At 43.5% G+C, this 27,531-nt stretch overlaps 1 protein-coding gene across 1 annotated transcript in view; it reads left to right on the top strand.

The window, feature by feature from the left end:
- LOC139558819 (ephrin-A1-like) overlaps positions 1-26,801 on the top strand; it is a 28,519-nt gene extending 1,718 nt beyond the window's left edge. The window contains exons 2-5 of the mRNA XM_071374293.1: positions 22,804-23,099; positions 23,659-23,724; positions 23,876-23,968; positions 24,310-26,801. Coding sequence (XP_071230394.1) covers positions 22,804-23,099; positions 23,659-23,724; positions 23,876-23,968; positions 24,310-24,434 — 580 coding nt within the window. The 3' untranslated portion in view covers positions 24,435-26,801. The remainder of the gene's footprint in view (positions 1-22,803; positions 23,100-23,658; positions 23,725-23,875; positions 23,969-24,309) is intronic.
- The last annotated feature ends 730 nt before the right edge of the window (positions 26,802-27,531 follow it).

The following is a 27,531-nucleotide window of genomic DNA, read 5'->3' as shown; positions in this document are numbered from 1 at the left end:
TAGAGATTTCCCATAAAGCCATGACACTGCAGTCATTGTTCTCAGAAACACATCCATGTCATAATCTCAGAGAATGAAGTTTACAGAGTCCCAGATGTAAGCATGCTACGATGCAGTGACAACAATGATCATCATTTCTGCAAATAAACGCATAATCCCCACGCTTGCTATTTTTACTGGATATTTGCACTAAATCTCTCCCTCTGGCTGCACTTAATCCCACACTCACAGAAATAAAGGAGAGTTCGGAAGAGAAATGGGTTTTTTTCTCCATTTATTCTCCTCTTCTTTTCTTGGTTTTCTCTAAATCTGTTTTTCCCCCTCAAACCCATTGCTTGATAAGCCTACTGTTGTTGATTTGTTCATGGCTCTCTCTATCAGTCCTTTTTGGGTCGACGCCCTCGCCCTCTCCCCCAGTTTGTGTGGCAGATCCAATCAATGGTCTTGATTATAAAGCTATAGCTAATCTACTTGACAACAGACGAATCATTTTGATCAGTTAGGTGGTAACGATTTACCCTGTCCGCTTCCCTACGGAATCAACAGTGTGTGTGTGTCAGTTACAGATGCCCTACTATGCATTGGTGTGTACTATGTTTGTGCCTTGGGGCATGTTGACTGCAAGGTTGACGCTGCCTGTGAGCGAGCTACCGCTGTGTTTCAGTCCAACAGAGATCTGTTTCTGGCTGGGTTGTGATGTGTGTGCGCCCAGGGCTCTGAAGTGCGACCAATTTCGTTGCATGCAACAAAATATTTTGCTGTGCGACCAGGAGTTTTATTTTAGGAGCACCGCGTGACTATTAAAAAAAGATCTCCCAGATATCAATCGTTGTAATGATAAGGTTTCCCTGTATCGTTGATTCCGAGTGCCCTAGAGAAACAAGCGAGTGCAGATTTGTTATGGTCATGGTTGTACCATTACTACAACGAAAAAGGCTTGCTTTTAGACCAACCAGGTCAAAAGATCTGACCCATATTACCAGCGCAACATTTTTATCTTCCTATACCGGAACGTTGTGGGTAGTTCTAAAACTGATTGTGCGTCGTTAAACATTAGTTCACACTTTTTCAGCCATGTTACCTCATTGGCTGGCTAGCTAACAACCTGGTAACTTTACCACTATATCTAAACATTTGGGGCCACAGAAAGAAAGGAAAAGTGATAGCTTCTTCAGAAAATCAATGAGCATAGCGATGCATGAATGACAGTCATCACAAACCTGACTTTTTTTTAAAGAGACAGTGTACACTTTTAAATGTAATGCATCTAAATAAGAAATGTGTGCTTTTACACAATGTAGTATCCTAATATTCCACAACTTTCATATCAACATTTTAGCTTTTATAATAAACTAATGTATTTACAGTGTTACATATTCGTTTCTAGGGTGCAACGTAGGCCCAATATAGGCTGTATATCAATCAATTTAAAAAAAATATTATTTAAAATAAAAATAATAATATTTTTTAAATCTGGTTCTCTGAACTTTTTCAAATTGGGAGCACGAGTGCTACCAATGACATTCTTTAATTTAGAGCTGTGTGTGCCTACATGTGTCAATCTGCAAGCTTGCATCATAGGTTAAGAAAGGCTGTATCATTCACACTGGTTCCCAGAAGTTGCTCTATCAATAAGCTTTGCTCGGTCTGTGTGTGTCCGTAGGTACGTGTCTGTGTGAAAGGTGTGTCCCATGGGGGAGGCAGTGTGTTAAAGCACCAGCTCCTAAATCACTGACTTGCTCGCTCACACACACATTAACCCAGACTTCCACCCTCACACACTGCTGGGCAACGGGCACACTGCACTGCATTGCTGTGATTTGATGTTAACATTCATTACCCAAAAGTAAAGTAATACAGTAGCCTACTCATTCAGCTTGCTCCTTCTCTCTCTTTTACCCATTATTTTTTCTGACAGAGCATGAGTAAATCTCCCTCCACCCTGTACCTGTTTCTTCCTCTCTCCACCGCCTCCTCTCTCGTTTTGGCTCGGTTCCTTGTTTCAAGCTGGTCGTGGCAGAAAGTTCCACATGTTCAATGTTAACGCTTTCCTTACTCTGTACTTACTTTGAATTTTTTCCAGTTTTATTTTTAAAAAAATCAAATTTAATGGCTTTTTTCTTATCACATAATTCCGACAATCTCTTTTTCTCGCTGCACATTTATCTTTTGGGGGGGTTTAATCTTCTTCGCTAATGTTGAGCTTTTTTTTTAAACCTAAATGAGCTTTGCGATATTTTCACTTAACAGGCTTATCGCTCTATAGTGTATTTCATCAAAATAATTGACCTTTACGGTGCATTTGCCTCGAATTAGTGATTTTTATGGTAAGTTTCACCCATATAAGTGGTTTTTGCAAGTATTATTCAGCCAATTTGGAGGTTTTTGTAGTGCTCCCTATACAAATTGGGGGTATTCTCTTCACAGAGTGCCACAGAACAGAATAGTAACTGGTGTGACTGATTGGGGGTCAGAGTGCACACGGTGATGAAGTGCCATTGCCTCAATCAGTCTGTCAGTCATTCTGTCACTGCGGTGGCCTTTGAATGCTGTCTGCCGCTCAGGCCTCCCCTCTTCACACGGTTTTGGAACTGCCTCGGAGAGATTCATTCTTCCTCCTGTCTCTGGTTCTCACTCTGCTCCCTCTACACCTTTTATCTCATCTTTACATGCTGCCCCTTTTCAGTCCATTATTTCTTCACCTCCTAGTCTCCCTTTCTGAAGGGGGGAAGGAGGAAAGAATGGTATGAGGTGTGGATTTTTTTAAATCGTTTTTGGCACCCATAGCCATTCGTCACTAGGCACTTTGCCCTCTTTTTCTCTTTCTCCCGGCTTTAACTTTCCCTCAAGCAAACCCCTCCCCACCTCTCCTTCAAGCCACCATGGGTTTTTCAATGAACTCAAGCAATTTCGACCCCTCTTTCAGTTGTTGGCTCACTCTGTATGCTTTTCTCTTCTTGTGTTTTTTTCCACGAGGCAGTGGAAGTGGTCGAACCAGTCTGAGAACTCTGCTCTGCCACTCTGGAAGGAGTAAAATTGAGAATAACAAAGGTGTGTGTGTAGAGAGAGAGAGGGTTGGATAGCCACGTCTTCTGGTATAAGTAGGTGGTGTGTGAGATGGGATTTCTACATTTGTATCTCCCTCATCTCCTATTTTCTGCAAAACAGGGCAGTTTTTCCTCTTCTCGCTAATCTCATATTATTCCCTTCTTTTTCAACCGCTTTCTAGTAATTTCTGTGAATGACTCTTCCACCCCCACTCATTCTCTGTTTCTCTACCTCCCCCAAATCCCATAAACTGCTCCCTAATCTCTGTCTAGTGAATTGGAATCGGAGAAAACACGCTGAGATTGCGGACTCATTAATCTGAATTAAGCCTCAATTGTATTTTTTTTGTTGGTATTTTATTAGATTCTCCATTATCTATTGCAAAAGCAGCAGTTACTCTTCCTGGGGTCCACACAAAACATGAAACATGACATAATACAGAACATTAATAGACAACCGCTCAAGACATACTTTACTTTTTTACAATAGGCAATACACACCAACTATATATAGTTGAAGTCGGAAGTTTACATACATTTAGGTTGGAGTCATTAAAACTCGTTTTTCAACCACTCCACAAATTTCTTGTTAACAAACTATAGTTTTGGCAAGTGGGTTAGGACATCTACTTTGTGCATGACACAAGTAATTTTCCCAGCAATTGTTTACAGACAGATTATTTCACTTTTAATTCACTGTATCACAATTCTAGTGGGTCAGAAGTTTACATACACAAAGTTGACTGTGCCTTTAAACAGCTTGGAAAATTCCAGAACATTATGTCATGGCTTTAGAAGCTTCTGATAGGCTAATTGACATCATTTGAGTCAATTGGAGGAGTACCTGTGGATGTATTTCAAGGCCTGCCTTCAAACTCAGTGCCTCTTTGCTTGACCTCCACAAGTCTGGTTCATCCTTGGGAGCAATATCCAAACACCTGAAGGTACCACGTTCATCTGTACAAACAATAGTACGCAAGTATAAACACCATGGGACCACACCGCCGTCACACCGCTCAGGAAGGAGACGCGTTTTGTCTCCTAGAGATGAACGTACTTTGGTGCGAAAGAGCAAATAAATCCCAGAACAACAGCAAATGCCCTTGTGAAGATGCTGGAGGAAACGGGTACAAAAGTATCTACAGTGGGGAGAACAAGTATTTGATACACTGCCGATTTTGCAGGTTTTCCTACTTACAAAGCACGTAGAGGTCTGTCATTTTTATCATAGGTACACTTCTACTGTGAGAGTCGGAATCTAAAACAAAAATCCAGAAAATCACATTGTATGATTTTTAAGTAATTAATTTGCATTTTATTGCATGACATAAGTATTTGATACATCAGAAAAGCAGAACTTAATATTTGGTACAGAAACCTTTGTTTGCAATTACAGAGATCATACGTTTCCTGTAGTTCTTGACCAGGTTTGCACACACTGCAGCAGGGATTTTGGCCCACTCCTCCATACAGACCTTCTCCAGATCTTTCAGGTTTCGGGGCTGTCGCTGGGCAATACGGACTTTCAGCTCCCTCCAAAGATTTTCTATTGGGTTCAGGTCTGGAGACTGGCTAGGCCACTCCAGGACCTTGAGATGCTTCTTACGGAGGCACTCCTTAGTTGCCCTGGCTGTCTGTTTCGAGTCGTTGTCATGCTGGAAGACCCAGCCACGACCCATCTTCAATGCTCTTACTGAGGGAAGGAGGTTGTTGGCCAAGATCTCGCGATACATGGCCCCATCCATCCTCCCCTCAATACGGTAGAGTCGTCCTGTCCCCTTTGCAGAAAAGCATCCCCAAAGAATGATGTTTCCACCTCCATGCTTCACGGTTGGGATGGTGTTCTTGGGGTTGTACTCATCCTTCTTCTTCCTCCAAACACGGCGAGTGGAGTTTAGACCAAAAAGCTCTATTTTTGTCTCATCAGACCACATGACCTTCTCCCATTCCTCCTCTGGATCATCCAGATGGTCATTGGCAAACTTCAGACGGGCCTGGACATGCGCTGGCTTGAGCAGGGGGACCTTGCGTGCGCTGCAGGATTTTAATCCATGACGGCGTAGTGTGTTACTAATGGTTTTCTTTGAGACTGTGGTCCCAGCTCTCTTCCGGTCATTGACCAGGTCCTGCCGTGTAGTTCTGGGCTGATCCCTCACCTTCCTCATGATCATTGATGCCCCACGAGGTGAGATCTTGCATGGAGCCCCAGACCGAGGGTGATTGACCGTCATCTTGAACTTCTTCCATTTTCTAATAATTGCACCAACAGTTGTTGCCTTCTCACCAAGCTGCTTGCCTATTGTCCTGTAGCCCATCCCAGCCTTGTGTAGGTCTACAATTTTATCCCTGATGTCCTTACACAGCTCTCTGGTCTTGGCCATTGTGGAGAGGTTGGAGTCTGTTTGATTGAGTGTGTGGACAGGTGTCTTTTATACAGGTAATGAGTTCAAACAGTTGCAGTTAATACAGGTAATGAGTGGAGAACAGGAGGGCTTCTTAAAGAAAAACTAACAGGTCTGTGAGAGCCGGAATTCTTACTGGTTGGTAGGTGATCAAATACTTATGTCATGCAATAAAATGCAAATTAATTACTTAAAAATCATACAATGTGATTTTCTGGATTTTTGTTTTAGATTCCGTCTCTCACAGTTAAAGTGTACCTATGATAAAAATTACAGACCTCTACATGCTTTGTAAGTAGGAAAACCTGCAAAATCGGCAGTGTATCAAATACTTGTTCTCCCCACTGTATATCCACAGTAAAACGAGTCCTATATTGACATAACCTGAAAGGCCGCTCAGCAAGGAAGAAGCCACTGCTCCAAAACTGCAATTAAAAAGACATACTAAGGTTTGCAACTGCACATGGTGACAAAGATCATACTTTTTGGAGGAATGTCCTCTGGTTTGATGAAACAGAAATAGAACTGTTTGGCCATAATGACCATTGTTATGTTTGGAGGAAAAAGGGGGAGGCTTGCAAGCCGAAGAACACCATCCCAACCGTGAAGTACAGGGGTGGCAGCATCATGTTGTGGGGGTGCTTTGCTGCAGGAGAGACTGGTGCACTTCACAAAATAGATGGCATCATGAGGCAAGAAAATTATGTGGATATATTGAAGCAACATCTCAAGACATCAGTCAGGAAGTTAAAGCTTGGTCGCAAATGGGTCTTCCAAATGGACAATGACCCCAAGCATACTTCCAAAGTTGTGGCAAAATGGCTTAAGGACAACAAAGTCAAGGTATTGGAGTGGCCATCACAAAGCCCTGACCTCAATCCTATAGAAAATGTGTGGGCAGAACTGAAAAAGTGTGTGCGAGCAAGGAGGCCTACAAACCTGCCTCAGTTACACCAGCTCTATCAGGAGGAATGGGCCAAAATTCACCCATCTTATTATGGGAAGCTTGTGGAAGGCTACCCTAAACGTTTGACCCAAGTTTAACAATTTTAAAGGCAATGCTACCAAATACTAATTGAGTGTATGTAAACTTCTGACCTGACTGGGAATGTGATGAAAGAAATAAAAGCTGAAATAAATCATTCTCTCCACTATTATTCTGACATTTCACATTCTTAAAATAAAGTGGTGATCCTAACTGACCTAAGACAGGGATTTTTTACTAGGATTAAATGTCAGGAATTGTGAAAAACTGTTTTAAATGTATTTGGCTAAGGTGTATGTAAACCTCCGACTTCAACTGTAGGTCATTGATCATTGGCGTGTGAGAAGGGATGACGGGGTGTGTCGCAGGGTTGGGCGGTATCCAGATGTTGATACCGTCATACTGTTTCTGTGGGGCGCTATTTTTTAAATTTATTATACAAAATAAACTCAATGCAATTTAGGCAACAAAGGCTCTTAATCCAGGAGGGGATTTAATGTCTCTGCTGTAACCAAGTAGCTTGATCTTGACATCTAGCCACTTGCATAGCTGGAGTGGAGCCCTGAGCTGAATATAATTTATTTGACACATCTTAGATTTCTTATAGTTATAAGCAGTGGCGACGCACACACCACCACAGCCCCCACAAGACATACACTACATAACCAAAAGTATGTGGACACCTGCTCGTCGAACATCTCATTCCAAATTCATGGGCATTAATGTGGAGGTGGTCATCCCCTTTTCTGCTATAACGGCCTCCACTCTTCTGGTAAGGCTTTCCACTAGACATTCCTGCAGGAACTTTCTTCCATTCAGCCACGAGCATTAGTGAGGTCGGGCACTGATGTTGGGCGATTAGCCTAGCTCACAATCAGCGTTCCAATTCATCCCAAAGGTGTTTGATGGGGTTGAGGTCAGGGCTCTGTGCAGGCCAGCCAAGTTCTTCCTCACCGATCTTGATCAACCATTTCTGTATGGACCTCGCTTTGTGCACGGGGGCATTGTCATGTTGAAACAGGAAAGGACCTTCACCAAACTGTTGCCACAAAGTTGGAAGCACAGGATTGTCTACAATGTCATTGTATGCTGTAGCGTTAAGATTTCCCTTCACTGAAACTAAGGGGCCATACCCGAACCATGAAAAAAAAGCCCCGGACCATTGTGCCTCCTCCACCAAACTTTACAGTTGGCACTATGCTTTCGGGCAGGTAGCGTTCTCCTGGCATCCGCCAAACCCTGTCGAACTGCCAGATGGCGCATGGGGATCTTAGGCTTGTGTGTGGCCACGGAAACCCATTTTATGAAGCTCCCGACAAACAGTTCTTGTGTTGGTGTTGCTTCTGGAGGCAGTTTGGAACTCGGTAGTGAGTAATGCAACCGAGGACAGATGATTTTTATGCGCTTCAGCAATCGGCAGTCTCATTCTGTGAGCTTGTGCTCCTAGACGTTTCCACTTCCCAATAACAGCACTTACAGTTGACCGTGGCAGCTCTAGCAGGGCAGAAATTTTACAAACAGACTTGTTGGAAAGTTGGCATCCTATGACGGTGCCACGTTGAAAGTCAGTGAGCTCCTCAGTAAGGCCATTCTACTGCCAATGTTTAGCTGTGGAGATTGCATGGGTGTGTGCTCGTTTTTTATACACCTGTCAGCAACGGGTGAGACTGAAATAACTGAATCCACTAATTTGATGGGGTTTCCACATACTTTTGTGTGCGTGCGTGTATATATATATTACATACACACACACACACACACACACACACACACACACACACACACACACACACACACACACACACACACACACACACACACACACACACACACACACACACAGGACCAGTCAAAAGTTTGGATGCCTACTCATTACAGGGTTTTTCTTTATTTTTACTATTTTCTACATTGTAGAATAATAGTGAAGACATCAAAACTATGAAATGACGTATATGTAATCATGTAGTAACCAAAAACTGTTAAACAAATCAAAATAGATTTGAGATTCTTCAAAGTAGCCACCCTTTGCCTTGATGACAGCTTTGCACACTCTTGGCATTAGCTCAACCAGCTTCATGAGGTAGTCAACTGGAATACATTTCAATTAACAGGTGTACCTTGTTAAAAGTTCATTTGTGGAATTTCTTCCCTCAATGCGTTTGAGCCAATCAGTTGTGTTGTGACAAGGTAGGGGTGGTATACAGGAGATAGCCCTATTTGGTAAAAGACCAAGTCCATATTATGTCAAGAACAGTTCGAATAAGCAAAGAGAAATGACAGTCCATCATTACTTTAAGACATGAAGGTCAGTCAATATGGAAAATTTCAAGAACTTGTTTCAAGTGCAGTCGCAAAAACCATGAGCGCTATTATGAAACTGGCTCTCATGAGGACCGCCACAGGAAAGGAAACCCCGAGAAACCCCTCTAATAAGTTTATTAGAGTTACTACCAGCCTCAGAAATTGCAGCCCAAATAAATGCTTCACAGAGTTCAAGTAACAGACACATCTCAACATCAACTGTTCAGAGGAGACTGCATGAATCAGGCCTTCATGATCGAATTGCTGCAAAGAAACCACTACTAAAATACACCAATAAGAAGAAGAGACTTGCTTGGGCCAATGGACATTAGACTGGTGGAAATCTGTCATTTTGGTCTGATGAGTCCAAATTTGAGATTTTTGGTTCCAACTGCCGTGTCTTTGTGAGAAGCAGAGTAGGTGAACGGATGATCTCTGCATGTGTGGTTTCCACCGTGAAGCATGGAGGAGGTGGTGTGGGGGTGCTTTGCTGGTGACACTGTCAGTGATTTATTTAGAATTCAAGGCACACTTAACCAGCATGGCTACCACAGCATTCTGCAGCGATACACCATCCCATCTGGTTTGGGCTTAGTCCCACTATCATTTGTTTTTCAACAGGACAATGACCCAACACACCTCCAGGCTGTGTAAGGGCTATTTGACCAAGGAGGAGAGAGTGATTGAGTGCTGCATCAGATGACCTGGCCTCCACAATCACCCGACCTCAAACCAATTGAGATGGTTTGGGATGAGTTGGACCGCAGAGTGAAGGATATCAGCCAACAAGTGCTCAGCATATGTGGGAACACTTTCAAGACTGTTGGAAAAGCAATCCAGCTGATGCTGGTTGAGAGAACACCAAGAGTGTGCAAAGCTGTCATCAAGGCAAAGGGTGGCTACTTTGAAGAATCTAAAATATATTTGAATTTGTTTAACACTTTTTTGGTTACTACATGATTCCATATGTGTTATTTCATAGGTTTGATGTCTTCACTATTATTCTACAATATAAAGAACCCTTGAATGAGTCGGTGTGTCCAAACTTTTGACTGGTACTGTATACATACAAACAAATTACGGTATTGAAAATCATACCATTAGTATTTTGAAATACTACTGTATAAACAGTATATCACCCAAGCGACAGTATTATAGTTGGCAATCATCAGTTAAGCAGACTAACTACCTTGACGACCATAATGACAAAGCCAACTTCCTGTCTGTCTGGGTGGGAGAAGGAAGGTTGCTAAGTTTTATTGAGTAAAGTAAGATAGTGATTCAGGCCAAAGGTTTTCAGAGGCAGTGTTACAAGAGCGTGTATGTGCGTGTTTCCCTACGAATGTGAGCTTCCTGGCCTAGTCTTTTCCCGGGAAACGGCATATCCTGCCGACACAATAAACAATACCGTTCTCACACACTGGCACACGCAATCACCAAACCCTCTACTTATTACTTAAGGGGGTCGATGAAATGATCCTGAGAACATTTTATCAAAATTAACACAACGCGTTTCCGGCCAGTGAGAGTAATTGGATGAATAGTGATTGGTTGTTTGATAATGTGTGTGTGTGTGTGTGTGTTCCACTGTCTCTCTCCTCAAGATTTTCCTTCTGATCATTTTCACCTCAATCAACCCCATGGGTGTTTTTCTGCCCCCGTCTCTGCCTCTTCCTTATCTATGTGCCAGACTTCCTCTTCCTCCACCTCCTCCTCAATGTTTTACAACCTCTCAACCCCAAATACTGTGTATGAAAGACTTTCCTGGTAAACAGGCGTAGGAATATGATAAACATGGAATTGTGTGTGTGTCCAGACTTGTCCAACTACATAGTCTTTGCACGTATCCATGCATTTGTAATGAAGGTGTGTATGAGAATGTGTGTGTGTATGGGGTCGATTATTGTGTCTGAAAATGAGCCATTATGTGTGTTGTTCTGTAAATAAGGGTCGTTTTGATGTGTTTGTCCTGTTGTTGAAATGGCTGGACTCTGGTTATTAACTTGTTCCCACAGCGATTGCATGCATATTGTCCATCTACAGCAGTGGTACTCATTGCGCGGCCCGCAGGCCAAAGCCCTTTAATTTGCCGCCTGCGGTGATTAATTGATTGATTTTCCATTCATAGTACATAACAATGATGATACAATTTCAATTCAATGTGTCTAATGCAGGCCCAAATCACTTGATTATATATATATATACACACACACACACACACACACACACACACACACACACACACACACAGTTGAAGTCGGAAGTTTACATACACTAATGTTGGAGTCATTAAAACTCGTTTTTCAACCACTCCACAAATTTCTTGTTAACAAACTATAGTTTTTGCAAGTCGGTTAGGACATCTACTTTGTGCATAACACAAGTAATTTTTCCAGTAATTCTTTACAGACAGATTACTTCACTGTCTCACAATTTTAGCAGGTCAGACGTTTACATACACTAAGTTGACTGTGCCTTTTTAAATAGCTTGGGAAATTCCAGAAAAAGATGTCATGGCTTTAGAAGCTTCTGATAGGCTAATTGACATCATTTGAGTCAATTGGAGATGTGGATGTATTTCAAGGCCTACCTTCAAACTCAGTGCCTCTCTGCTTGACATCATGGGAAAATCAAAAATACTTACAGAATGTGATGCAGCAAGTCGTGCGCGTGGTGAACATTATTATGAGCGTGGTGAACATTATTATGAGCGTGGTGAACATTATTATGAGCAGCAGGTAACCTAGTGGTTAGAGTGTTGGACTAGTAACTGAAAGGTTGATAGATCTAATCCTCGAACTGACAAGGTAAAAATCTGTCATTCTGCCCCCGAACAAGGCAGTTAACCAACTGTTCCTAGGCCGTCATTGTAAATAAGAATTTGTTCTTAACTGACTTGCCTAGTTAAATAAAGGTTAAATAAAAATTATTATTGCGAGGGCACTGAATCACCGGAAATTCCGCGAGTTGCTGGAGGAATACCAGACAGAATACGGAATACGACTCGATATTTCACAATGGCTGTCTCATGACAGAGTTTTGGAAAGATTTCTCTCTCCTCCCTCAAATCTGTGAAGGAGGATATTAAAGCTGGCTTTTTCAACTGACATCACATGCCACCTGAACACGGTGAATCTCCAGCTCCAAGGGAGTTTGAGTCAAGATTCAAGGATATCAGTTCATTGCAATGTGAACTAAGATCAGGTGTTACCCATTTCTGGAGCCTTGTGTCAGACACAGAGTATGCACTTCTGAAACTGTGTGCAAAAGGTGACCATTTTATATCAGCACTTGTTCATGTGAAGCAACATTTTCAACAATGAACATTGTGAAACAGAAACATAGAAACAGACTACCCAATGCACGCACACCTGGATTGCCTCACAAGGATAGAAACAACACTATGCATTTAGAATGAATTCAGTCAAGGAGCAGACGGGACATTTTCACTCATCCAACTACCGAGGTAACCCTTTAATATGGGTCTTTATACATGTGATGTAGCCTATTTAATGTGTGTATGTATATATTTGTGCTGTACATCAAATCAATTGCATGTGCTCTATTGCTCTGAATTTGCTCAATCGATAATATTGGAAGGAAAAGTACAACAAATGTAAAGATCTGTGCGGCCCCCTGAATGATTGTCTTAACCCAAAGTGGCCCTCTTACAAAAAATAGCGAGTAACACTGATCTAAGGTATGGGTCTCACACATACACACAGCTCCAGTTACTGGTGCCCCCTGGAGGTCAAGATGTGTAACGATTACCTCTTTGCATTGAATAGATTATCTCAGCCAAACCTCCTTGTACAGTTTCAAAGCCACGGGCAGGCAAACAATGGTGAAACTATTATACTCTGAGGATTGGGGAAATAATGATGGAAAAAAACAAGGTTTATCTTATGGAAATCGATTCTGCAAAATGTTTGCCTCTTGAGTAATGTAATTTCAGTGGTGACATTTTTGGTCAGGCTCTTACAGGAGTACAAATGACTCTGGGACCGTGTTAGACCGTTAGAAAGAGCACACATATTCATATCCCTGTGGTTGTCCAAAATAAGGCAATTATGTTGCTGGTGGATTCTGGGGTTACTTTTGTGGGAGGGAAGGCGTTGAAGTCTTTGGCCAAGGGCGCTGTCAGAATGAACAATGGACAAAGGTAAAGTAACAGATCTAGAAAGGAGAGCGATTGATGACAGAAGTCAACACAACCCAAGTATGAACCTGCCTCTGAATATTATGTTAAGCGGGAGAGGCTAATAGTTGGACCATTCTTGTTTCTATTAACTGTGTTAGCCTCTACAAACAGTGGGTCACAAACTCACATATTTGGCATTCCAACAAGGCCGGCTCTGATTGGTTCGACAAGTGCTAGGGGAGAGGTCGGAATTAAATGGGGATCTATTGGGCTTATTGAGTGATGCAAGATGGACAGGGAGAGCGTGGGGAGACCTGACAGAGATGGATGGATGGATAGATGAAACGAAAGAGGAATTTAGCTGTGTAGAAAAATGTGAACTAGCCGCACAGCCAGACTTATATTTCAGAGTGGCTCTCCTCTCTCACGCTCCTCAATAAAAAAAAAATTAAAAAACATCTCTTAACTGTTTTTCTTTTTCCAGAGGATAAATTCAGAAATAAATGCCACCTCTGTAACCCATGTCTTTCATCTCTCCTTTTTAACACCTCTCACTTTCCCATTTTCCCTCCATGGTCCTATGGACATACACAGTCACACACACAGGACACACACACTGTGTTCAGTCCTTTTTGAAGTCCCAAAGTCCAGAGTAATACCCCCTCTCTGTTTGGGAACAATGGACCCAGGGCCCCACCCTGCCCCGCTCTTCCCCACTACCATCCCTCCCTCTCTGGGCCTCGGTGTCGGCTCTAAGCCCTTGTATTAGGCAGAGTCTGGTGCAGCTGAATGGACCCGAGCTCAGCCGCTGCTCCACCCGATAATCCGTGCTCGGACGAGCCGATTAGACGCCCCGCGGCATTCCGATCCACTCAGCCGTAACGCCGACCAGTCGCCTCTTAGGCTGTGTATTAGTGTGGCATTATAACCCGACGGGGGGAAAAAGATTCTGAGGTTAGTGTAATTGCTCTAGGTTTGAGTGATGGCTCTAGACGATGGCACTGATGGTAATTGCTGTGGAGCTTCACAGTGGTCAGGTGTTGCGAGCTTGTCAGCTGGTGTAACCTCATGTGCTATTTAAATAGACAACTGAACCTCAAAGCAGGTGATTCTCCACACAACATCCATCTCGGGGCTTTTAAATGCACGGGAGCAGCACATTACTTGCTGACCGTGTGTGTGTGCTTGTATGTGTGTGTGTCCAAGGACCCTCTGGTGCTGACTCTGCGATTGTCCGACCTTTGATCCCGAGTGAGCCCCTCCTCCCCTCAGATGTCCAACATTCCACAGGGCGATAGAGTGCAGAGATGAGAGAGGGAGATGGAGGGAGGGGGGTAGAGGTGAAGGAAAAAAGCCAAACGCTGGCCAGAGAGATTAAAGTAGATAGATCAGGCTCCTGCCACTGAAGGGGCTCTAATAAATCAAGAATTAACTCTGGAGGAGGAGAGGTTCCAACAGTCTGGAGTCTATGTTGCACTAGACACAATACACACACACAGACAGACAGGCACACAACCACTTGACGTTCGCTGGCTGTCTGCTATCGTTGTCATTCATTATCCCCCCTTATCATCACACACAGATTCCTCAGCAAACCCAATACATACGTACACACGCACACACACACACACAATCGTAGTTGCATATCTGTCATAGTTTCACAAATCCTCCATAAGCAGAGAATGCAGTCACCCCTCCCTGAAGTTATTTCTGTAAATGTTGCTGTCATTAAAACTGAGCATCCAAGGAACAACAGAGGGCATAAATCAGCTCTGTAACCATAGTGAGAAGCAATTCAGGCGCCATTTTCAATATGGAGTCTGAAATCAAGAGAGAGAGAAGCTGTTTAGTGTCTGCCAGAGTGATGGTGACAATGTTTGACATTGTTAAAGACTTTTCAATCGGGCATTCTTTGAAGTTCCTTTAATCAGTCGTGCTGCAAAAGCCCCCGGGATAATTAAACTATTCACAATTAATAAAGGGGCCCCTCTTGGGTGTGTATTCAGCCCCCTGTTCATTTGGGTTAGTAAGATATTCCATCCGAGGAGGGTGTGAATAGTACCACCGTATGAAACGGTGGCGTTGATGAAGCAACTGCAATACTCTCACACACAAAGTTTACCACAGAGAAAAAGCCATTCGCAGCTAGAGGCCCCTGACCCTCTCATTCACATGGCTCCCTCACTCCCAGCCTTGAGTGGGAAGAATGACTTTATTACCCTTTTTTGTGTTTTTAATTGCACCGCCCTTCGACCCCCTTTTGATGAATAGTTTGGAATCATACCACAAAAAACAACTTTTAAATCACGGGGACGGGGGGAGAGAGTGTGCATGCGTGCGCGCTCGGTCGTGTGGTTACTGTTTGAGGAGGATACTAGGTCAAACGCAGCATACAAACATGTTTGCTCAGTAGTATTAGCGATTTTAGCTGGAATTGTGAGTGGCAGGCAAAATGACCACTCTACAGTGGGACTTGTAAACAGTGTGTGGCAGCTAGGCAAACTGTAGATAAGCACTAAGCTGTCCTAGCACACAGTCAGTGGAATAATAATTACTGGCCCTGTTTTTGCTTAATATGCTACTATTATGCAGCTAGATGGATGTGGACTCGCCTAATTAGTATACAGAGAGAAACAGTTGCTCTTTTTACCGGTGGCTCTTTTTACCGGCTCAACACTACTCTGGCCACAGTGCTGTTAATCTGGTCATCTGCATTGAGAGAAAGCAATGAAGCGGGGAGGCAGAGGGGGTTGTGCTGGAGGGGTGGGGGAAGGGTAGTGGGCACTAGGAGTTTGGAGCCACAGCGTCTGTCCTTTAACCAGGGGGTCCACCGGTAACAAACAAACACAATCTAATGAGCGACAAGGGCCTCTCTCTGCTTGTGCACTTTGATTGTTACTCACACATATGGACCTTGTCACCCCCCCCCCCCCCCGGAACACATCGAAAATGTCACTTCTTGTGTTCATTGCTTTCATGGGGTGAAGCTGGAATTCTCAACACAAAAAACAGATACCCAAGAGCCAAAATGGCTCCAATGTGGAGTTTTCATTGGCAGATGTGCAAATACCCAACCCAGGACTATGGCGCAACCCATCTCCCACAGAGCTGTGTGGTGTAAAGGCGTCAGCATGCTTCAGTTCGACTTCGACTAGCCATTACATTTACATTTAAGTCATTTAGCAGACGCTCTTATCCAGAGCGACTTACAAATTGGTGCATTCACCTTATGATATCCAGTGGAACAACCACTTTACAATAGTGCATCTAACTCTTTTAAGGGGGGGGGGGGGGGCTAGAAGGATTACTTTATCCTATCCTAGGTATTCCTTAAAGAGGTGGGGTTTCAGGTGTCTCCGGAAGGTGGTGATTGACTCCGCTGACCTGGCGTCGTGAGGGAGTTTGTTCCACCATTGGGGTGCCAGAGCAGCGAACAGTTTTGACTGGGCTGAGCGGGAACTGTACTTCCTCAGAGGTAGGGAGGCGAGCAGGCCAGAGGTGGATGAACGCAGTGCCCTTGTTTGGGTGTAGGGCCTGATCAGAGCCTGAAGGTACGGAGGTGCCGTTCCCCTCACAGCTCCGTAGGCAAGCACCATGGTCTTGCCAAACTGAACAAGTGTGATCCCATGCTCCCTGAAAAGATATTCGCTTGACAAATGAAGAGGAAAGCGGCAGTATTACCCCAGGACATTAGAGGCGGGTGAGCTGGTAATAGCCATCTACAGCCAAACAAGGAAGTGACGACACACCTAAACAAGGAATACACGCGCAGGAGAATACAATTGTGTATATAGAGAGACACTTAACTGGCGATAATTGCATTTTTCGAATTGCCCCGGGATCTACTAGATTTGATGTGCCTAGCAACACATATAATAGGCGAGATACGGAGACAGAGAAGATGCCCGCTACAGGTTCACAATGGTGGATGTAGGGGCATATGGCCGAAAGAGCTAGGGTGAAGTGTTTCAAGAGTTTTTTTGGGTCCAAACTGCTGCAGAATACCCTCGATTTACCACCGCCAGCTGTCCTGCCAGGTACCGCAACGTCCTCATGTTTTCATGTGCGCCTTTCCCCCTACACGAGAACCTCGTGCACCCTTATCCAGGTATGTTGATAATAGTTGGAATCAATTTCACTTTTTCTGTTTCTAATTTCCCTTGTTACTGCATACATGTATGCACCTCCTATATGAAAGTGCCAATTTATCAAGGCTTTTGGAATATGGTTCCTGGAAACATTTTGTTTTTGTTTCCCAAATATATGTATATATAATCTGACATTTATCTTGTTACCTCTCACAGGAGTCTATCTCAATAAACCTGGGTGTACCTGGAACTACCACCACTCTTGTTGTCGGAGAGTCAGAAATTGCATTTGGCTTCATGGCTGCAAGAAGGAGGATTCTTGATGGACGTGCACACACTGTTCTTTGTGCACTGTGAACCAGTAGCGTTCTAATCTTTATAACACAATAAAACCTGATTCTGGGACGTCTCAGTGTGCAGTCATTTGCAATGAAAAATATAAACACAACAAGTGTTGGTCCCATGTTACATGAGCTGAAATTAAAAGATCCCAGAAATATTCCATAAGCACAAAAAGCTTATTTCTCTCAAATTTTGTGCACATATTTGTTTACATCCCTGTTAGTGAGCATTTCTCCTTTGCCAAGATAATCCATCCACCTGACGGGTGTGGCATATCAAGGAGCTGAATAAACAACATGACCATTACAGAGGTGCACCTTGTGCTGGGGGCAATAAAAGGCCACTCTAAAATGTGCAGTTTTGTCACACAACACCACAGATGTCTCACGTTTTGAGGGAGCGTGCAATTGTCATGCTGACTCCAGGAATGTCCCAGAGCATTGAATGTTAATTTCTCTACCATAAGTCGCCTTCAATGTCGTTTTAGAGAATTTGGCAGTACGTCCAACCGGCCTCACAACCGCAGACCACGTGTATGGTGTCGTGTGGGCGAACGGTTTGCTGATGTCAACATTGTGAACAGTGCCCCATGGTGGCGGTGGGGTTATGGTATGGGCAGGCATAAGCTACGGACAACAAACACAATTGCATTTTATTGATGGTAATTTGAATGCACAGAGATACCGTGATGAGACATTGTCGTGCCATTCATTCGCCGCCATCGCCTCATGTTTCAGCATGATAATGCATGTCCCCATGTCGCAAGGATCTGTACACAATTCCAGGAAGCTGGATATATCCCATTTCTCCCATGGCCTGCATACTCACCAGACATGTCACCCATGTTTGGGATGCTCTGGATTGATGTGTAAGACGGCGTGTTACTGTTCCCGCCAATATCCAGCAACTTCGCACAGCCCTTGAAGAGGAGCGGGACAACATTCCACAATCAACAGCCTGATCATCTCCATGCGAAGGAGATGTGTCGCGCTGCATGAGGCAAATGTTAGTCACACCAGATACTGACTGGTTTACTGATCCACGCCCCTACCTTTTTTTAAAGGTATCTGTGGCCAACCGATGAATATCTGTATTTCCAGTCGTGAAATCCATAGACTAGGGCCTAACGAATTTGTCGATTGACTGATTTCCTTATATGAACTGTAACTCCGTTGTATTGACATGAAGAAATACAAACAGAGCTTTTTCAGCAAACAAATGAACCTTTTATTCTTGCTTCTGAAATTAAACCACACTACAAAATGGTCTGCTGAGAACAGACACGTAAACAAGTGTCTAATGAAGTAAAAATAAGTGTCAGTGTAGTTGCACATCTTTCTGAAATATAAATGTTTCTGAAAAATAGTGCAACGGTGTCTGCTATGAACAGGCATGTAAACCAAAAAAAGTGTTGATAGAATAAAATTAAAGTGTCTGACTCCTGAGATGTCTGAACAACGACAGAACAAGTTGTTCATTTCATTGGGGTCCCGGTCATTTGGACCATGTCATTTTCTTGGAGTCATGCACAAACTCAAGCAGCTGGTGGTCAAATTCCTCCTGGAGTTTTGGCGAGAGTTCGTCCATGAAATCAGCTATAGGTGCCAGGACCCTGTGGAGAGGATGGGATGAGGGAGGAAATAAGGAGTGTCTGGAGAGCAGAGGAGGAAAAAAAGACCACAGAACAGAGGAAAGGGGATCAAAGTAAAGTCTGAAATTATTTTATTTTTTATTTACCTCTGGGGCAAGCTGGTGGCTCTGTGCATGACGTTTTCCAGATCTTGAGATATGTTTTCAATCATTTGCAATGCCTTTGCCAGTGATGTGTCAAGGACTGAGTCTGCAGCTCTTTTCTCCCTTTACCCGACTTTGCTACCAAACTTTGACTTTGGTGTTACCAATGTGGGACGCTTATGATTTTCTCTCTCTGACAAAATTGTTTGATCAAAAGTTGTGAAGATCTTTAGTTTAGTTGGTTGGCTTTCTTTCCATGCATGAGTATGCTGCTAGGCTAGCTAGCCAATAGCCAGCCAAGAAGCTAGCGCTAGCTATTGTTAGCCAAACATGACTACTCTTCGTCGACTACAATAGAAAATATAACAACATACCCCATCCTTTGGTGAAGAGAGCATGTTCCTTTCTGGCTTCCCATGCGTCATGTGCCGAACAAGCCAGCAGCAACATTTCTGGAGCAGCCGACAAAACCCTAACCGAACTCCAAAACTAACAAAAACGGCACAAAATGTCAGCATAATATATGCACAAACTGTACCGAACTGTTTCGGTTGGGAAGCATGCGGCCGCCTTAATAGGGGGTGGATATAACACACCACACACTAGCTGGCTTTGTGAGAGTCCCCCAAATGCAGAGTTGCACATGTATTCATTGCAAAAGCAATAAAACTCTACCTAAGACACACATTCGGGGCGCGTGTTGTGAAAACATTTACGCTGGGTGAGTTTACTCCACTTCTCCGTTACTCTGGGCACCCTGGTGATGCAGACCGATTCAGGCAGGATGAGTTGGTAATGGATAAGCACAGCTTAAGTAACTGAAGACTGGGTGAGGGGGTGGTGGTTGTATTGCTAGAGGCTAGAGCTAGCTACTGCTCCCTCCAGGTTGGTGTGTGTGGTGATGGATGGGGATGAACGCATATCTCTGTGAGAAAGAATGACGGGGAAGAAAGAAAGGTAGAGAAGGACAGCAAAAGAGGAGGAGGGTGGGAGTGTAGTTATTTTTACTGGGTGGAACTAGGGGCCTATTTACACTATGCTACTTTGACGACACAAATCAGGTCCAGGAGAGATGCTTGTGTAGTTTAGAGATACAGATATACAGTTGACGTCGGAAGTTTACATACACTTAGGTTGGGGTCATTAAAACTCGTTTTTCAACCACTCCACAAATTTCTTGTTAACAAACTATAGTTTTGGCAAGTCGGTTAGGACATCTACTTTGTGCATGACACAAGTACATTTTCCAGTAATTCTTTACAGACAGATTATTTCACTTATAATTCACTATCACAATTCCAGCGGGTCAGAAGTTCACATACACTAAGTTGACTGTGCCTTTAAACAGCTTGGAAAATTCCAGAAAAAGATGTCATGGCTTTAGAAGCTTCTGATAGGCTAATTGACATCATTTGAGTCAATTTGCTGGTGTACCTGTGGATGTATGTCAAGGCCTACCTTCAAACTCGGTGCCTCTTTGCTTGACATCATGGGGAAATGAAAAGAATTCAGCCAAGACCTCAGAAAAAAATTGCAAGTCTGGTTCATCCTTGGGAGCAATTTCCAAACGCCTGAATGTACCACGTTCATCTGTACAAACAATAATATGCAAGTATAAACACCATGGGACCACGCAGCCGTCATACCGCTCAGGAAGGAGACGCGTTCTGTGTCCTAGAGATGAACGTACTTTGGTGCGAAATGTGCAAATCAATCCCAGAACAACAGCAAAGGACCTTGTGAAGATACTGGAGGAAACAGGTACAAAAGTATCTATCCACAGTAAAATGAGTCCTATATCAACATAACCTGAAAGGCCGATCAGCAAGGAAGAAGCCTTTGCACCGCCATGGAGACGAAGATCGTACTTTTTGGAGAAATGTCCTCTGGTCTGATGAAACAAAAATAGAACTGTTTGGCCATAATGACCATTGTTATGTTTGGAGGAAAAAGGGGGAGGCTTGCTAGCTGAAAAACACCATCCCAACCATGAAGCACGGGGGTGGCAGCATCATGTTGTGAGGGTGTTTTGCTGCAGGAGGGACTGGTGCACTTCACAAAATAGATGGTATCATGAGGAAAGAAAATTATTTGGATATATTGAAGACATCAGTCAGGAAGTTAAAGCTTGGTCGCAAATGGGTCTTCCAAATGGACAATGACCCCAAGCATACTTCCAAAGTTGCGGAAAATGGATTAAGGACAACAAAGTCAAGGTATTGGAGTGGCCATCACAAAGCCCTGACCTCAATCCTATAGAACTGAAAAAGCGTGTGCGAGCAAGGGGGCCTAGAAACCTGACTCAGTTACACCAGCTCTGTCAGGAGGAATGGGCCAAAATTCACCCAACTTATTGTGGGAAGCTTGTGGATGGCTACCTGAAACGTTTGACCCAAGTTAAACATTTGAAAGGCAATGCTACCAAATACTAATTGAGTGTATGTAAACTTCTTACCCACTGGGAATGTGATGAAAGAAATAAAAGCTGAAATAAATCATTCTCTCTACTATTATTCTGACATTTCACATTCTTAAAATAAAGTGGTGATCCTAACTGACCTAAGACAGGGAATTTTACTAGGATTAAATGTCAGGAATTGTGAAAAACCGAGTTTAAATGTATTTGGCTGAGGTGTATGTAAACTTCTGACTTCAACTGTAGATTGAAATCTCCCTTTAAGAGAAAGTAGTTTGAGAGACATCTACACCACATACCCCCATCTGAGTGGAACAGTGTAAGACAACCTCTCTCACACCACACATCCCCTAAATAATTACCTTAATACCAGAAGACAACATTTGTGCTCTGTTAGCCACATAGAAAATGTATGGCTTTAAAAAATATCCACACATTTGTGTATCATTGCATTAATCAAGTGTGCAAACTTATGTGCAATATGGTTTAGATGAGAAGCTCATGTATAGTTTGAATTGCTATCCTTATTTTGTTTGTCTACATACTATGGCATTTACGGTATGCTAAAAGCTGCACTCACGTCAAGGCTAGTGTAAACGGAGAAGTTGCAAATCTGATGTTGAAGAGACATACTGTAGATCTCACTAGACATATTTTACAAATGTAAATCCGCCCAAGGACTGCTGGTGTAAAAAGCTTGGAGAGGACTGGAGGGAGGAGAGGCATGCAGATAGGGAGCAGATACAGTCAGACTATGAGAGGGGGAGTGTGGCAGGAGACAGAAACAGACAGGGACCAGACATGTGTGTCTGTTTGCCCTTAATGAAAGGGGTAAATGCTCAGGAGAGACCTGGCCTCCTCATATTCATGCCTCTCACTCTTTCGGGCGGTGGTGTGTGTTTGTGATTAGGCACCCCTTGTCTGTGCATGTCTGGTGTCTAGCTCTGTCTGCAGTTTAGTATCGATACTCGTCTCCCGGCCCGGTGTCCTGAATGACTGCTAATGTTTCTCTGTAAACATCGCTGGGTGACAGGGGGGAGCCGGAATCAATGTGCACTCAGGACTAGCTCCCAGCACAGACGGCACTGCTGTCCACAATCATCCATATTTATACACATCCACCCAACTCACTTTCCCACTTATTGTGTTTTCTCCCTGCCTGCTGCTCATGCCACTCCATCTCCTCCATGATTTCCCCGGTTGAATACGGGGCACGCGCCACCGGCCGATACATAATTCAAAATTTGATTGTTGTATATATTTTTTTGCCGCTCTGAAGCCATCGCCGTACTTATTAATCCCGATGACACTTGTGACTCGACTAACCTCTTTGATCTTCATCCTCAGGTTCCTAAGGGACAGCTATGCGGTGGAGGTGCGTCTGAACGACTACCTGGACATCGTGTGCCCCCACTACCCGCTGGGCGAGGTGGCATCGCAGGATGCTGAGCGCTACGTGCTCTACATGGTGGAGCGGGAGGACTACGACGCTTGCAAGCCTCAGTCCTATGACCAGATGCGTTGGGAGTGCGGCCACCCCTTCGCACCCCACGCCGCCGAGAAGTTCTCCGAGAAGTTCCAGCGTTTCACCCCCTTCACCCTGGGCAAGGAGTTCCGCCAGGGAGAGAGCTATTACTATATCTGTAAGTGTCTAGCTATTTTTTTTATCCATGTAAATGAACTATTTCTGGAGAATTTGTACGAGAACTTAACCCGAAAGTCAACGTTTGTTTGATGTTTTCAGACCTCAAAAGTAGTCATGTCAAAATGAGAGTGAGGTGAAATGTCCCTTTAAGTCAGGAAAAATGTGAGGGAAAAGCACTGCCGATGATATAGATGTGTATGACCCTTGGTAAAGCACCCGGACAAACAAGTCGCCACCTTGAAGGCTTATGTTAACATTCAGTGAATGTTGGCATGCTATGTTGTGTTGTTGGCATGCTATGTTGTGCATTAGCGCTCACATGGTAGCTAGTAGATAGCTGGTGGCCCAATCACCCAGAGAGAGGCGATGCTGTGACCCTGAGTGTGTTGTAATTAGATGAGCGACAGGACGGGACACCCTCCGCCTGTTCACAGATGGCTGCAGGTCGTGTGTGCGTGCGTCTGTCTGTCTGTGGAGGTGGATTAAGGTGACACAGGAGGATAAGTGCATTTGTTTTTCTGTAATTAACACTCCTCTTTGTTCCTTCCCCTCTCCAGCCAAACCTCTGCACCACCACGGACAGGAGTGCCTCAGGCTCAGGGTAGACGTCGTAGCTACTGATGGTAAGTTTCACTGCCCTAGTGGTTGGGTGGTCAAAAGTAGTGCACTATATAGGGAATAGGGTGCCATTTGGAATGTAACCTTTGTCTGATAATGATTTTAGCTCCAGGCTGCAGTATGGCAGATGAATTGATTGTTATTTTCCTCATCCAGGTTCTCAAGAGGCCAGGGTTGCAACTGGAGGAGCTGCAGCTGTACCTGGAGCTGGGGGTGGAGCACACAACCCCTCCAACAGACTGCCTGCAGGTATGTTAATGAACAAACCATTGGGCCAGTTGTATTCTCTATGGGCCAGTTGTACTTGATCCTAGGACTGAACGTTTAGGGCCGGTATGAAAGACGTGATGAGGGGGAAAAACAATTTAATACATTTTTGAATAAGGCTGTAACGTAACAAAATGTGGAAAAAGTCAAGGAGTCTGAATACTTTCCAAATGCATTGTTTATTTCAATGGAGATTCTTCATTGATGATGCTTTTTAATCCCGGACTAGGATTAATCTGTTTCCGGGAAACCGGCCCTTGAAGTTAAGATTAAGGATGAGTTAACATGGACTAATATATATATTCTATACTTTCACCATACAGATGACCCAGTGGTAATCCTGCCAGAGGTCCAGAAAAGTGTGCGGACAAATTCGTCGGTGTCAAAGGCATCCTTCTCCATCCTGTCATTGATTGTCCCCGTCTTATTATTACTGTTGTTACAGTGAGACTACAAATCTCATAGACTTGAAGTTGGTCTGTGGGGAACCACAGACACAAAAGACAATTCTCAAAGCCCAAGTGCTGGTCACTGGGAGAGGGATATTTTTAATCTCGTAAGTACGGATGGACACATGCACTAAGTGTGCTGAGTGAGAATTTGGTTGGAGTTTGTGGGAAGGCACTAAGCTTTCTCAAGATGCCAGTATTTCCTGGAGAGATTTTGTTCTCTTTAATGTTAGTGTTTTTGCTCTTCTCCTCCAAAAAAAAAACATAATTCATTTTGGAAAAGTGCGGAAGAAAATTTTGAAGAGGAACATAAATGGACGAAGAACAAGACAAAAGCTAAAGGACTTTCTTATATGGACAACTATTTGGATTTGATATGAATTTGTGTCAGGAAAAAAAAACTGCATTTAGTGAAACATCTTCTCTACGCTTTTGAGCCAAAGAATACAGTGATCATCTCTTCAGTGTGTAACTATTCTATTCCAACCTTGACTATTGTGTTCTGTTTGTGGTATTGCTATTGTACTGTAATTGAGTGGCACTAAATGTCCAAGTGGTTCTTAATGTAGCATCGACAAAAGCAGGGGACGTGTTAGCTAACTATTAATGTTCCTGTGCAGACTCGACCATGTGCTTTCACAGCACTAACCATACAGCACAACAACAGACAGACTGACTGACGCACAGACTGACTGACATCACAATACAGATCCATGACATAGTAGACACTACGTGAAAAGGAAAGGTATTGTGTACATTCTGTGAAAAATCAGTTGTAAAAGTTTGCAGTTGAAAGATATACCGTATGTTTAACAAATGCTATGCTGACTGTTGGTAAGTGAGCTCTCTCTGAGGGGGGGAAGAGTTAGAATTAGTGTTTCAGTGAGAGAGAACGTGTGCGAGGGAGAGCTAGAGGTCAAACAAAAATGTTACAACTGCCAAAAGCAAACACGGATACAGTACATTGTATGTTGCAGTGTAAGGCAGACCTTCTGTATATCAGATCATGCACCCATACCGTTTAAACGGACAAACAAAATAACCCAGACTGAACTATGCTCATCACAGTGCTTGCCAGAGCAGTGTTACACTGTTCTCTACCTCTGACACTAAAAAGTCAACCAAGTTAAAATGTTTTTATTCAAAAACAGTTGTAATTTGGTTGGTAATACACTAGATGTACAAAAGTATGTGGATTTGGCTATTTCAGCCACACCAGTTGCTGAGAGGTTTATTAAATCGGGCACACAGTCATGCAATCTCTATAGACAAACATTGGCAGTAGAATGGCCTTACTGAAGAGCTCAGTGACTTTCAGCGTGGCACCGTCATAGAATGCCACCTTCCCAACAAGTCTGTTTGTCAAATTTCTGCCTTGCTAGAGCTGCCCCAGTCATAAATGCTGTTATTGTGAAGTGGAAACATCTAGGAGCAACAACAGCTCAGCTGCGAAGTGGTAGTGGCAAGCTCACAGAACAGAACCACTGTTGCAACACTCACTACCGGGTTCCAAACTGCCTCTAGAAGCAACGTCGGCACAATAACTGTTTGTCGGGAGCTTCATGAAATGGGTTTTCCATGGCTGAGCAGCCGCACACAAGCCTAAGACCACCATGTGCAATGCCAAACGTTGGCTAGAGTGGTGTAAAGCGCTCCACAATTGGAGCGGTGGAAATGCTTTCTCTGGAGTGACGAATCACGCATCACCATCTGGGTTTGGCGGATGCCAGGATGCATAGTGCCCTGACCTCAACCCCATCAAACACCTTTGGATGAATTGGAACGATGACTGCGAGCCAGGCCTAATCACCCAACATCAGTGCCCGACCTCACTAGTGCTCTTGTGGCTGAATGGAAGCAAATCCAGGGCAGCAATGTTCACACATCTAGTGAAAAGTCTTCCAAGAATAGTAGAGGTTGTTATAGCAGCAAAGGGGGGACCAACTCCATATTCATGCCCATGATTTTGGAATGAGATGTTTGACGAGCAGGTATCCACATACTTTTGGTCATGTAGTGTAATTTACAATTTGGTTGTATTATAATGTAATTTGCCAGTCAGGGTTATACTGCTAGGGTAAGATTATAGGCCTACACACCCAGTCAGGCACACAGAACTCACTGAAACCACAAGGCACGGTATCAATCACAACTGCCAAGCCCAACTTCACAGGGTGGTTTGAACAACAGACAACATTATATGGCTAACATTGAGTCAATCCTTTTTGTTACCTTATTTTGTATATGTGTAAGTAAAGTGTATTATATGTGTATATATATATAGAAGATTATATAAAGACCCCATTTGATAATTATGATAAATGTGAAATTCTCATGTGAAATAAAATATATTTTTGTGAAAACAAGAACAATTAGTGGTTTCCCTTCCTCTGACTTTATAATTTCCCCATTTTTTTTATCCCCTCCTAACAGATTTCTGTTATATTAGAGTGGAAAGAACATCACAGAGATAAGTTGATAGCTATAATAATGATCACTCAGATTAATATTGAGTTAAATACAGATGTTCACGCCAGTTTTCCAAAGGCCAATTTCTCCCCCTGTCCTTCTCATTTCTCCTTCATATCCCCATCTTAGTAGTCCTCTCCTGCTCTGTTTGTATTTTCCATCCATTGTTCTCTTCCTTTCTCTCCCTTTCATTCTTCCCAGAGGAGCTTTATGGCTGTGACAGTAAAAGCAGCTGTGGCACCAAAGTGTGGTGCCACAGCACTCCCCTGTGTTTTCAAAGTGGTTGTCATAAATTAGGTCCAGCAGACAGTTGACCCTTCAGAGAGCGAGAACATAATGGGAGCCTGTTGAGTAGAACTGCTCCTCTGTTGACTTGCTCCTCCACTGCCCTGACATAAGTAAACGTGAAGAGTGTTGACTAACAGATGTAAAATCATTAGCGCCCGTACTGAACGTAAGGGCAGTCTAGACACAGCAAAGACGAGAAAAGCCAGGCTGAGAACAATGTCTTCAACTGTAACAACAAAAAAAGGGCAAGGCATGGTCGGTAGTGCACATTTCTGTAGATAATAACAAAACAAAACATTTTAGGCTAAACATCAAGCGTCAGTGCAGTTAGACATGTAG

Source organism: Salvelinus alpinus, chromosome 29 (assembly GCF_045679555.1).
Source record: "Salvelinus alpinus chromosome 29, SLU_Salpinus.1, whole genome shotgun sequence".
NCBI lineage: Eukaryota > Metazoa > Chordata > Actinopteri > Salmoniformes > Salmonidae > Salvelinus > Salvelinus alpinus.
This window is presented reverse-complemented; position numbering and strand designations above follow the sequence as displayed.